This window comes from Mizuhopecten yessoensis, unplaced genomic scaffold, assembly GCF_002113885.1.
Source record: "Mizuhopecten yessoensis strain PY_sf001 unplaced genomic scaffold, ASM211388v2 scaffold7823, whole genome shotgun sequence".
Lineage (NCBI taxonomy): Eukaryota > Metazoa > Mollusca > Bivalvia > Pectinida > Pectinidae > Mizuhopecten > Mizuhopecten yessoensis.
This window is the reverse complement of record NW_018407240.1, coordinates 5,108-19,791: the sequence shown is the minus strand read 5'-3', so window position 1 is coordinate 19,791 and position 14,684 is coordinate 5,108. Positions and strand designations below refer to the sequence as shown.

The 14,684-nt window shown below is 38.9% G+C and overlaps 1 protein-coding gene across 1 annotated transcript in view; it reads right to left on the bottom strand.

Moving 5' to 3' along the window:
- Nucleotides 1-11,762, bottom strand: part of LOC110454390 (phosphatidylinositol 3,4,5-trisphosphate 3-phosphatase TPTE2-like) — a 45,657-nt gene extending 33,895 nt beyond the window's left edge. Inside the window, exons 1-5 of the mRNA XM_021503865.1 lie at nt 11,698-11,762; nt 11,212-11,482; nt 9,565-9,771; nt 1,652-1,744; nt 938-1,104 (exon numbers count right to left, since the gene is read on the bottom strand). Coding sequence (XP_021359540.1) covers nt 938-1,104; nt 1,652-1,744; nt 9,565-9,771; nt 11,212-11,456 — 712 coding nt within the window. The 5' untranslated portion in view covers nt 11,457-11,482; nt 11,698-11,762. The remainder of the gene's footprint in view (nt 1-937; nt 1,105-1,651; nt 1,745-9,564; nt 9,772-11,211; nt 11,483-11,697) is intronic.
- Nucleotides 11,763-14,684: the final 2,922 nt, after the last annotated feature.

Below are 14,684 nucleotides of genomic sequence, written 5' to 3'. Positions count from 1 at the left end.
TGAGACTGAGACTGAGACTGAGATTGAGACTGAGATTGAGACTGAGACTGAGATTGAGACTGAGACTGAGAAAAGACTGAGACTGAGATTGAGATTGAGACTGAGACTGAGAAGAGACAGAGACTGAGACTGAGACTGAGAAAAGACTGAGACTGAGATTGAATTGAGACTGAGAAGAGACTGCGACTGAGACTGAGATTGAGACTGAGAAGAGACTGAGATTGAGACGGTGACTGAGACTGAGACTGAGACTGAGACTGAGATTGAGACTGAGACTGAGACTGAGATTGAGACTGAGACTGAGACTGAGAAGAGATTGAGACTGAGACTGAGATTGAGATTGAGACTGAGACTGAGACTGAGATTGAGACTGAGACTGAGATTGAGTCTGAGACTGAGACTGAGATTGAGATTGAGACTGAGACTGAGAAAAGACTGAGACTGATACTGAGACTGAGATTGAGACTGAGATTGAGACTGAGACTGAGACTGAGATTGAGACTGAGACTGAAACTGAGAAGAGACTGAGATTGAGACTGAGACTGAGACAAGAGAAGAGACTGAGACAAGAGAAGAGACTGAGACTGAGACTGAGACTGAGACTGAGATTGAGACTGAGACTGAGACTGAGAAGAGACTGAGACTGAGACTGAGATTGAGACTGAGGATGAGACTGAGATTGAGATTGAGACTGAGACTGAAAAGAGACTGAGATTGATGAAGAGACTGAGAAGAGACTGAGACTGAGACTGAGACTGAGACTGAGATTGAGATTGAGACTGAGACTGAAAAGAGACTGAGATTGAGACAGACTGAGATTGAGACTGAGACTGAGACTGAGAAGAGGCTGAGACTGAGACTGAGATTGAGACTGAGATTGAGACTGAGACTGAGACTGAAAAGAGACAGAGATGACTTTCTCTCCATATCAACTTACCTGTTATGTAACAAAGGTCGAGGTCGAATCCCTGCTTGCGGTAGCGTCGTTTGTTTTGTGACACCATACGACGCGTGGCCTGCTGAAAATGTCTGTACTCTGAGGACATAATGTAGATACCTCGTGCTATCCGGATGATCCGTAGAAAGCGTCCGGCAACTCCAAGTCTGTAGTTAGATATTAGCGTATTACAAACAAATAGCCGTGATCCGACATAGTAAGCTAATATACATGACAAGCAGACAAAAAGGCCACAACCAATTTTCTGATAAACACCAGATCGATATTGAATCAATCCAATTGTCTCCCTAGCAACTTTGCTTTGAACTATTTGCACAAGTAGACTGTAGGAAGGTATTATTTGAACCTTATCCCTATTACAGAGAGTTCATATCTAACAATGACCCTTTACACAGGGTTGTGTGCTACAGTTTTCTGGGACCCCCTTTAACGTTTTGTTAAGTAGTCTATAGTAATGATAACAAAGACCATCTCTCGTAATTCTTCAATATATGTTAAACATACTATCACTTACATTGTTTTGGGTGTGATTCTCTTATTTCTACCACTTCTTTCCACGCCTAATTTATTGACAGAGAGATATCACTGGAACACGAAACTACCTTGGGACGCTATTCGATGTTTGGTCATTGTGGCGCTTATCTTTAATGGGTATTTCTATCACGAATGGAAGATGTATATGGTGGTTCTGACCTTGCGTAGTCGCTGAAGGCCAAATCGATGATAAATGTAGCGAACACTACCAGCATGTCCAGCATGTCGGCCCAGTGCATGAAGAATTTGTTGCTGAAATCACAGATTAAAGTTCTATTACAGATATACGATCCCTTACTGTGGCATTGATTTCGATTCCAAAACAGTTTCACACTGCAGAAACGTGAACAGTTTGTGTATGTTAATTTCCATCAATTTTCTGATTGAAGACACTCTGAAAGATGTACATAAATGTATGCTTTCATTATCCATTTTTTCATGGAGATAATTCTTACAAATCACATACAAAATATATAATGCATTATACATTCTTAACTCTGACTTAAATAAAATGTATGGTGTGTAAGATAGCATATAACCTTAACTCTGACTTAAATAAAATGTATGGTGTGTAAGATAGCATATAACCTTAACTCTGACTTAAATAAAATGTATGGTGTGTAAGATAGCATATAACCTTAACTCTGACACAAATAAAATGTATGGTGTGTAAGATAGCATATAACCTTAACTCTGACTTAAATAAAATGTATGGTGTGTAAGATAGCATATAACCTTAACTCTGACACAAATTACAAAAAGCATGTGTAAGGTAACATATAACATTAACTCTAACACAAATTACAAATATATCATGTGTAAGATGGCATATAAACTTAACCCTGACACACATAACCGGTATGATTTGTATTGACCTAAACCTACGTCAATTAGGGGAACAACAACAAATAAATAAATTGTAAAACATTTCATTTATGAACTATTGCCTTTGCCCTCTACTTGAGCTGCACATACATATCAATACATAGTAACAACCAATTGGATGCATATTTACAAATAACCTAAAATGTATTTACAAAACCGTCAAGCAAAGAACTGACGCTAGGTGGCGTATATGCCACCTAGCAAGTAGTAGGACAGAGTTGTTCCCCTTGACTACGCTTTACCGAAGCCTACGTCAATTAGGGGAACAACAACAAATAAATAAATTGTAAAACATTTTATTTATGAACTATTGCCTTATAGTGAGATTTAAACATGTAAAGGAAATGAGAAATATGATAGAAACATTATAACTCTATTTAAAGTCAACTTGCGTGACTATAATTAAACCATTTGACTCTTAAAAAGAACTTAATACACATTGTAACATAATTACACTGCATGTTAATATGCACGTAAAAATACAAAATTGATCAACTAATTAATCCCTGTAAAACAATCAACATAGTGTCCGTCACATGATACTGTCCTGTTTAACTGACTTAATTAGCAAATGAGCTTATCAGTGAACACTTTTGGTGTTAGTGGTCGAAAAAAACAGATTCTGTTTTCCATCTACCGATTTTTCTGACAACATTTGGATTAAAGTCCTTCGCTATAGCACACGTATCACCAGGCGGACGGAACGACTTGGCAGAATAACCGAGGTTCTCAAGTCCAGCTAATTGTATTGCTTCATTTAGAATGCTAGCTACCGTGGGGGAGTCTATTGCTTTATACGGTTGCCGTAAACTCCTAAGTCATGGGGATCTCGCAAACTGTCCGTTTTCTCAATGTAGTCCCTTAAGGCTCCTACTGGATCCAACTTTGTACACGAGTGAGGTTGAACTTGTACTTCGAATCCATCCCTTTTTGTGTCATTTTGTATCCCGAAAAACTGGATTTGAAGGGACCCATCGTCCTTAAATTCGAGTTGACGCGTAGAGAACACATCACTGCCATCTACTGTCTTAGTCCTGGGTGCAATATCAGAAGGACGTAGCATAGCAGACAAGCTGAGTAACGTTATCGCTTTTAAACGCAAATCCTTTATGCACAACTCAGAGTTATATCCCCATGTTTGAAACAATCAGTAAATTTGTCCTCAGGCATTACCGTAGATTTTTTCATAGGGGCCTGAGTATAAGCTCTCACAAGAGCCTGTGTCATTTTGAATATGGACGACGACCGTTCTGGACTAGAAACACCAATAGCGTCATACATCGCGTTTATTGCCGCAACAGCACAATTTAACTTTGATTTCGGTCTTACTGAATTACGTACCATGTCATGAAGAAAATCAGCAATCATATACGATTGTGTAGGAGGAAACGTACATCCCCCGAGAATACAACGTTTGTGGAACTGATCAATGTACCTGTCATATAGAGATATAGTAGATGGGGCGAGATAGAACTGATAAACGGACACGTTGTTTTCTGACCAGCCTTGATCCTTTAAAGTCTGCTCCCACAAACTCGCCAAGCATACAGTTTCCATCGACTGTTTTGTATTGGTTCCGCATTGCCCCATGTACTTATCACTGAATTCCGGACGTTTTTTATCCGAAAGGGTTGGCTTATCGACGCATCCACAAGTTTTTGGTACCAAGGCTGTGCCTTCCATGCAAGGGCGATAATCGTGGCATTCGCATTCTGGTTTCGTATCACATTTAATACCTCTGGAATTAGGCGAAAATGTGGGTTGACATTGTTGTTGTGACTTTGCCAGTCCTGTTGTACTAATGCGTCCACCCCTGACGCCAGTGGGTTGTAATAACGGCTGTTAAAGTTCTGAAGCCAGTGGGTTGTAATAACGGCTGTTGAAGTTTTCCAGTTGTGTCGTAAGCACGGATGCAAACCTGGCTATGGTGTGTGCAATAAGTGAAATAATGCGGGATGTAGTCTCCATTCGTATTTGTCGTTTAGGCGACTTAGAGAGTCCGCTCCCGTGTTGTCCTTTCTGGCTATGTGACAACAACTGATAGATACGTGGTTGTTTATTGCTTCCGCCCAAATATCTGGTGCTATTCGGTTTGTCCCAAAATCCTTGAGCTTCTTTTCCATTGAGATAGCTCCCACTCCAACTTTTGACGCGTCCGTCACTAGTTGAGCGTCGATCGATGTCGGTAATAACGTCGAACCGTTCCATTCCTCGAGAGCCGTGATCCACCACTCAAAATCTTTACGCGCTGATTCTAACCATACAAGAACATAATCCCAGTTTGTCTTAGTGCGGAGAAGTCTATATGCCTCGCGCAATTTTAGTTTACCGGGTAATACTGCCTTTGTCGTGGCGATTAATGTGGAATCCAAGCGTTTTGAGTGTATCAAGTACAATATCACGCCGGTGTGTGAGTATGTCCGAGACTGTTGCACAAATTAAAATATCATCAACATATGCTATAAGACGAATATTCAGGGTCCTGAAATGGTCAATCACTGGGCGTAATATTTTACAGAAGTAATATGGGCTGGATTGTAACCCAAAGGGTATTACGTTCCATACATAAAATTGTTTTTTTCCAGCAAAACCCCCGATATTTCCTGTATTTTTTATGAACCGGAATCTGAAAAAATCCGTCTTTCAAGTCCAATGTTACAAGTTTGTCCCCTTTTCGTACTACCTGGGGTAACACCCTGACATCTTCATACCGAAACTCAGGCGTAACACTACAAGAGTTTAACAATCAAAGGTCTGTAATAAGCCTGAGCTTTCCTCCTTTTTTACTAACACATCCGATAGGAGAGACACACTATGGAGCACTAAATGGTATTGTAATGCCCTTGGAAACCCACTGAGTTACTTTGTTACACGGGCGAAGTAACTGTGTCCATTTAAAAGCACAACTCTGCAGTGATGACATCTATCAATGTTTTTGTTTACAATCTGAGCTAAAAGTACACGTGTACCTATAACATTGTACAACATGAACAATGTTTACAACTAACCGCTGCTGTACATGATTGAAATCGCCACGATGATAGAATCTTGACCGTCCACCTCTCTGTTTAAATTTCGTCCGTATCCGTATGATCCCCGTCCGGAATACGATTGACCACGGGTGTTTGCGGCCGAGATCGTCGTAGCCTTTTCCAAAATATCAAGAGCAAGTACCTCGATTTGAGTCACTCACGCGGAGATCAGCTGACAGTTTTACCTTTGAAACAGAGTCCTTTATAGTAGCGAAATCTCCTTGTATGTCCTCGGAAGCACCATTTTGGGGGATGGGACCGGGCGACTCCGTTCTTCGGACCTCATGGTCGGTGTTGAATTGGCCCGCCGCGCCATCTTGTAATCCACGTGGTCCTGAGAGAAAACCACTTCGTGAATAATCCTCGCTTTCACAAGTTTTCTGAATGACCGATTGGTTTTCTAGAGTTTCTATCCTAGTATTTATGCCACAAATAGATGATTCGATGTTGTAAAGCTTTTCAATTACCCTCTCTAGATCCGAAGCCATCGGAGCTGATAATTCTTGACCAACGGGTGCAGCGTCAAGCAAAGAACTGACGCTAGGTGGCGTATATGCCACCTAGCAAGTAGTAAGTTAGAGTTGTTTCCCTTGACTACGCAGGTAGCATATAACCTTAACCCTGACACAAAACACAGGTATAATGTAAGGTAACATATAACCTTAACCCTGACACAAATAACCGGTAAGATTTGTAAGGTAGAATATAACCTTAACCCTGACACAAATCACAGGTATAATGTAAGGTAACATGTAACTTTAACCCTGACACAAATCACAGGTATAATGTAAGGTAACATATAACCTTAACCCTGACACAAATAAACGGTATGATTTGTAAGGTAGCATATAACCTTAACCCTGACACAAATCACAGGTATAATGTAAGGTAACATATAACCTTAACTATAACACATACAACAAGTATGATTTGTTAGGTAACATGTACCTTTATTCTAACGCAAATAATAAGCACCAAGTGTACCGAAGAATATCATCATAACACTTACACAAACCACCAGTATAACCCTAACAATAACACAATAACTATCATGTGTAAGGTGGCATTAAGCCTTAACACTAACTCAAACCACCATTATAACCCTAACTATAACACAATAACTATCATGTGTAAGGTGGCATATAGCCTTAACACTTACACAAACCACCAGTATAACCCTAACTAAAACACAATAACTATCATGTGTAAGGTGGCATATAGCCTTAACACTTACACAAACCACCAGTATAACCCTCACTATAACACAATAACTATCATGTGTAAGGTGGCATATAGCCTTAACACTTACACAAACCACCAGTATAACCCTCACTATAACACAATAACTATCATGTGTAAGGTGGCATATAGCCTTAACACTTACACAAACCACCAGTATAACCCTCACTATAACACAATAACTATCATGTGTAAGGTGGCATATAGCCTTAACACTTACACAAACCACCAGTATAACCCTTACTATAACACAATAACTATCATGTGTAAGGTGGCATATAGCCTTAACACTTACACAAACCACCAGTATAACCCTCACTATAACACAATAACTATCATGTGTAAGGTGGCATATAGCCTTAACACTTACACAAACCACCAGTATAACCCTCACTATAACACAATAACTATCATGTGTAAGGTGGCATATAGCCTTAACACTTACACAAACCACCAGTATAACCCTCACTATAACACAATAACTATCATGTGTAAGGTGGCATATAGCCTTAACACTTACACAAACCACCAGTATAACCCTTACTATAACACAATAACTATCATGTGTAAGGTGGCATATAGCCTTAACACTTACACAAACCACCAGTATAACCCTAACTATAACACAATAACTATCATGTGTAAGGTGGCATATAGCCTTAACACTTACACAAACCACCAGTATAACCCTCACTATAACACAATAACTATCATGTGTAAGGTGGCATATAGCCTTAACACTTACACAAACCACCAGTATAACCCTCACTATAACACAATAACTATCATGTGTAAGGTGGCATATAGCCTTAACACTTACACAAACCACCAGTATAACCCTCACTATAACACAATAACTATCATGTGTAAGGTGGCATATAGCCTTAACACTTACACAAACCACCAGTATAACCCTTACTATAACACAATAACTATCATGTGTAAGGTGGCATATAGCCTTAACACTTACACAAACCACCAGTATAACCCTAACTATAACACAATAACTATCATGTGTAAGGTGGCATATAGCCTTAACACTTACACAAACCACCAGTATAACCCTCACTATAACACAATAACTATCATGTGTAAGGTGGCATATAGCCTTAACACTTACACAAACCACCAGTATAACCCTTACTATAACACAATAACTATCATGTGTAAGGTGGCATATAGCCTTAACACTTACACAAACCACCAGTATAACCCTAACTATAACACAATAACTATCATGTGTAAGGTGGCATATAGCCTTAACACTTACACAAACCACCAGTATAACCCTCACTATAACACAATAACTATCATGTGTAAGGTGGCATATAGCCTTAACACTTACACAAACCACCAGTATAACCCTTACTATAACACAATAACTATCATGTGTAAGGTGGCATATAGCCTTAACACTTACACAAACCACCAGTATAACCCTAACTATAACACAATAACTATCATGTGTAAGGTGGCATATAGCCTTAACACTTACACAAACCACCAGTATAACCCTCACTATAACACAATAACTATCATGTGTAAGGTGGCATATAGCCTTAACACTTACACAAACCACCAGTATAACCCTAACTATAACACAATAACTATCATGTGTAAGATGGCATATAGCCTTAACACTTACACAAACCACCAGTATAACCCTCACTGTAACACAATAACTATCATGTGTAAGGTGGCATATAGCCTTAACACTTATACACAAACCACCAGTATAACCCTCACTTTAACACAATAACTATCATGTGTAAGGTGGCATATAGCCTTAACACTTACACAAACCACCAGTATAACCCTCACTATAACACAATAACTATGATGTGTTAGGTGGCATATAGCCTTAACCCTAAAATCTAGTTACATGGTATAATGTGTAAGGAAGATAACTCTAACAGGAATCATGATCATGGTGTGTAAGGTAAAATATAACGTTAGGGAAGAGAAAATGACGCGTGCCTAACATATACATAGAATGCAACACTGGTGCTAGGTAACGCAGACTCAATGACTTCGGCGTAACCTCAACAGAAAGCAAGGTCGTTCTAAGTTCAATTGTTTTTATGTCGTAGACAGCACCACAAATAATGTAAATGTAGCGAGTATAATATTCATTAAGATATATCCCTGTATATTGAATTAGTAGGATGGTAATCATTGTAGGTCTGTAGGTTTTTGTTGGTCTATTTCTGCTGTAACCACTATGCTTTCTACCTCATGAGGCCGTGGAAACTATGCCACTGTTTAACAAAGTTGAAGTTTTTTTCTGAGACTTAGATGTGGGTTACACTGTAGAGGTATGTTCATATGTAAAATAACAATACTTAGTTGTGGCTAACTGTCAATGTGGTGTTGCCTTACAGCAATTCCTAACTTAAACGTAGAGAGTCTCTCCTTTTCCTACTACAAATAGGCATTCAAAAGTTCATTGCTTAAGTACATGGGCAAGTAACTCCAAGTCAATGCTGTACAAGTTGGAACTCTCCTTCGGCGGAGATGCTCAACCGTATACTGGAGAGCTCTCCCTTATATGATAACTTCCTCGAAATAGATAGCCATCAGTTATTGGATATGTGAATAACACGAAGTGTGTATAAATGACAAGTTCCCGGTTTTTTTTTATCACGAGAAAGTTCCCGGCAATGAAATATCATCACAAAATTTGCTAGTAGCGGAAAACCTGATAAGAGTAAACCGAAGGTCTCGATGACAATAAAGGAAACGTTATAAGGACATTCCGAAGGTCCCGATGACGATAGAGGAAACGTTATAAAGACATTCCGAAGGTCCCGATGACGATAAAGGAAACGTTATAAGGACATTCCGAAGGTCCCGATGACGACATAGCAATATATAAATAAAGGTATGGTTACAAACCAGAATGTAAAGATCACGAACCCTTTGTAGAACATCCTGAGAATTATCTCCAAGACGAAGTAGCTAATGATGGTCCTGGAAACGATCTCAAAGGCCAAGTGGTAGTGGACAGTGTCCGGAGTGAGTAAATCGGCAATTACTACGCCGATATCCACCAGGATGAGAAGAATTGTGCCGATCCGGAAGTATACATGTTCCATTACCGATCCTATCCGGAAACGGATCCGACTGAAATATGTAAAAATTAAGTGACCGACTTATTACGGATAATTTAAGAGCATACAATGTTAACAGTGTACTATGTCATTATATACTTCTTTGACGTTCAATTACAAAGGATTTGAAAAACTTCAATAACTTGATTATAAACGTATGTAACGTTGTTGGGTAAAGTTATCTTAACATCAAATTAAAAATAGATCTGCCAGTAGTTTGACACATACTAACACATATAATGCCACGTGTAAGATAACGTCATATAATGCCATGTGTAAGATAACGTCATATAATGCCACGTGTAAGATCACGTCATATAATGCAATGTGTAAGGTAACGTCATATAATACCACGTGTAAGATAACGTCATATAATGCCATGTGTAAGATAACGTCATATAATGACACGTGCAAAGATAACGTCATATAATGCCATGTGTAAGATAACGTCATATAATGCCATGTGTAAGATAACGTCATATAATCATTGTTAGCAGATACGTCTGGCACATTAATCACTTCTCTTTTTGTACAAGCAATCCCAATGATCTACTGTGATTAAACATTAGTCTCCATTGTTGGTGTCTACTAGTGAATGTTTGAACTGATGACGATCTGCCTTTGCGGTAGCCCGAGTTTCCTCTGGCCCCGACACCAGACTTTATGTCTGGTGTGGGGCCAGATCGCACTACTATATGAAAACGTTTGGTATCGGAGAGTTTTGTGGTGCAGACAACAAAAATCTACTATGACACATCACATACATCACAGATTTCGATAAATGGATTATTTATTTATCCAAATCCGCCCTTATTATAGCCAACAACTATTAAATTCCGTGAGTAGATTCCTCGGTTTGCAATCGTTCAAAATTTCCCACCTGGGCGAATGCCATTTTGTTAATCATGGGAGTGACTAATCAACAAAATGAGGAGGTCCGGAAATCGCCTAAAACAAGAATAATATTTTTACGTTTTGGGTCCGGATCAGTACGGTTTGTTGATTAGTCACTTTAGAAATTTTGAACGAATGAAAACCGTAGACTCTCCTGACGGAATTCAGTACATTGTAGCTGTTGGAGATAATAAGAGAAAATTTGAATATATTTTGTTAATCAATTTATGTGAGGTATGTGTTAGATTGTTGTTGTCTGCACCTCAAAACTCTCCAATATCAAACGGTGTCGGAGAATTTCCCGTTTTCTTATAGTAGCACAGAAGTGCGCCCTGGCCCCCACACCAGACATTCAGCTGTCAAAATGTGTAAGTCTGGTGACAAGGCCAGAGGAAACTCGGATCTATCAGTCAAAATGTGTAAGTCTGGTGACAAGACGAGAGGAAACTCGGGCTACCTTTGCAGTTACAAAAAGTAAGCATTCGCAAATACTACTGACCCCATATCCGGTTACTTGTAAAGTTATAAATGATGTATACTAAATCCAAGCTATACTTACTCGCATTTCGTTTTCGGGTTGTTCATGGCAGGGTCGTCCATGTCCAGCAGAATTTGGCTGTCCTGTGGATGGCCATGGTCGGCTACATCATCTCCAACCTCATTTCCTATTAAAACGAACACATCATCGCCTTCAGGATGCTTGCCGTTTGAACGAGATACTTTCGAGGTCCCCGGATCAACGATAATCTGTGGCTCACCCGGATCGTCATCGTCATCTTTTTTCACTATGTGATATTCAGCCATCTTCAATTCTTATTATTCCTTGAAACCTAAAAATATGAAGTTTAATCCCTTTCAGTGACTGATTTAACATATAGCTATGATGTGTTGGACGATGGAAGAACTACCGTGCAAGTATGCCCGTGTTCAAATCATGAACAATGATATATGTTATCTAAATGTCAAACACTGCCGACCATTTAAGTCACTTTAAGGTTAGTGCCTGAACTATAGACATATATATAATATAGTGTTATATACATACAGTAGGTCTGCATCCTAGGCCATGTAGGTATCTGCCTAGTAATGCTCGCGAGCACTATTCGAAAGAATGGGACAACACTAAATGGATGCTTGACTTCTATCATATATGTGCATCATCGCTGTCATGCAGTTGTTGGTCCGAATGGAATTCCATTATCTGATGTAGATCAGTTTCAGAGCGGCCTTATTAATGAATGAGTTATTACCATATCATCGATTTGTGTGTGCGCTACTGTGATAGTAACAGAGTTTCGGTAATGTCAGGCCTATAGAGCGGCCCGACAGCGGGAGACAACACGGCGCTCTTAACAGACAAGAACTGAGGCGTAACTATAACATGGAAAAAACACCAAAAAGAGATTAAGTCATTAGAGATTCCAAAGATAGAAATCTTGACCTCGGCGACGTGTTGGCATTACGAGGTGCCTAAATAAAATATGGATGCTGTAAACAAGCGAGGAGGTCTCCAGAGTGTAATGGTAGTGTCTATTGATTGGGCCACTCACCTGATCTGACAACAACGTCGTGCCTTACCACTCCGATACAAATACAGTCATAGTAGGGGAAATCAAGCTGTATATACGTGTGTTGTTGTCAGAAAAAAAGGCCAGATTAGTTCAGTACGATCACATGATACTAAGATGTCATATTATCATGAGAAGACAAGGTTAGTTATGTTTAATAACCAGACCAGGCGACAATGTGAGTTAATTTCGCAAACCAAACTAGCTAGGTTTTCTATAATAATAAGGACACAATTTTCATTAGTGCTACGAGAGACAAGCATAGCTCACTATGGCAACCGGGTAGCAAGGTGAGCTATGTACATTGGAATAGAAACAACTGAAATAAAAGACTGGCTCTCTCTGATAATCTTATATCCTTGAGGAGTTTCTGAAACAGAAATGAAGTGTGGCTTTCCACGACATCAAGCAAGATACTTCGAGATATAGAAATAGGAAGGCATGTCTGAGTGTTAAAAGCCGCCACGTCAGTATATCAAAGAGAACGATGAGTTCGACAAGCTGTAAGACAGGGACCTGCCTAGAGTTACATACAGACAAGATAAGATTGTCGTTATGAACTGGTAGTCACGAAATTGCAAGACAAAATGGTCTTCCTCCGATAACTGTACAGGTAAAGTTTCACAAACAGGAAAGAAATGTACATCTATGTTCCAAACCAGCATACGCACACGACAACAGACCAGAACGACAGAACTGTGTGATAAGTAGTCATATCGAGTTAGTGGAACGAAAAGATAGCATGGCTATTGTATAACTGGCTCTCTGTGAGAAGTAGTCATATCGAGTTAGTGAACGAAAAGATAGCGTGGCTATTTTATAACCGGCTCTCTGTGATATTGTTATGTATGGTATATATATATCTATGTCTATGATATTGTTATGGATGGTATATATATATCTATGTCTATACATCTATGTTCCAAACCGGCATACGCACACGACAACAGTCCAGAACGACAGAACTGCGTGATAAGTAGTCATATCGAGTTAGTGAACGAAAAGATAGCATTGCTATTTTATAACTGGCTCTTTGTGATAAGCAGTCATCTCGAGTTAGTAGAACGTAAAGATAGCATGGCTATTGTATAACTGGCTCTCTGTGCTAAGTAGTCATATCGCGTTAGTGGAACGAAAACATAGCATGGCTATTTCATAACTGGCTCTCTGGGATAAGTAGTCATATCGCGTTAGTGGAACGAAAAGATAACATAGCTATTTTATAACAGGCTCTCTGTGATAAGGAGTCATATCGAGTTAGTAGAACGTAAAGATAGCATGGCTATTGTATAAGTGGCTCTCTGTGAGAAGTAGTCATATCGAGTTAGTGGCACGAAAATATAGCATGGCTATTTCATAACTGGCTCTCTGTGAGAAGTAGTCATATCGAGTTAGTGAACGAAAAGATAGCGTGGCTATTTTATAACCGGCTCTCTGTGATATTGTTATGGATGGTATATATATATCTATTTCTATGATATTGTTATGGATGGTATATATATATCTATTTCTATGATATTGTTATGTATGGTATATATATATCAATGTCTATGATATTGTTATGTATGGTATATATATCTATATGTCTGTGATATTGTTATGTATGGTATATATATATCTTTATAACTGGATCTCTGTGATAAGTAGTTATATCGAGTTAGTGGATAGAATAGATAGCATGTCTATTTTATAACTGGCTCTTTGTGATAAGCAGTCATCTCGAGTTAGTAGAACGTAAAGATAGCATGGCTATTTCATAACTGGCTCTCTGTGATAAGTAGTCATATCGAGTTAGTGGAACGAAAACATAGCATGGCTATTTTATAACTGGCTCTCTGTGATAAATAGAGAATAATACATGCCTTTTTCTATATCATACCCAGTATCAACCCGATACTGCAATATCGGCCTAAGGGCCGAAGGCCCGAGGGCTGATATTGGTCGAGGGTTGATACTGGGTGTGATATGGAAAAAGGCGTGTTTTATTCTGTTTATTACATACTTACTAATAAAAACTGCTATCTTATCATTTATTTTTATTTTTGGAATATTGAAAAACGAAAAAAAATCCAAAAGGGGTGTGATATGGGTTTTACGGCCTGATACGGGTTTTGGGGTGTGATACGGCGGGGGCTGATACGGGTTTTGGGGTGTGATACGGCGAGGGCTGATATGGGTAATAGCAATTGTGTCTTATCGCATATACAAAAACCTCGTATTTATTAGTAAGTATGTAATAAGTAGTCATATCGACCTAGTGGAAGTAAAAGATAATGAGGCTATTTTATAACCGGCTCTCTGTGATATTGTTATGTATGGTATATATATATATATGTCTGTGATATTGTTATGTATGGTATATATATATCTATGTCTGTGATATTGTTATGGATGGTATATATATCTATTTCTATGATATTGTTATGTATGGTATATATATCTATATGTCTGTGATATTGTTATG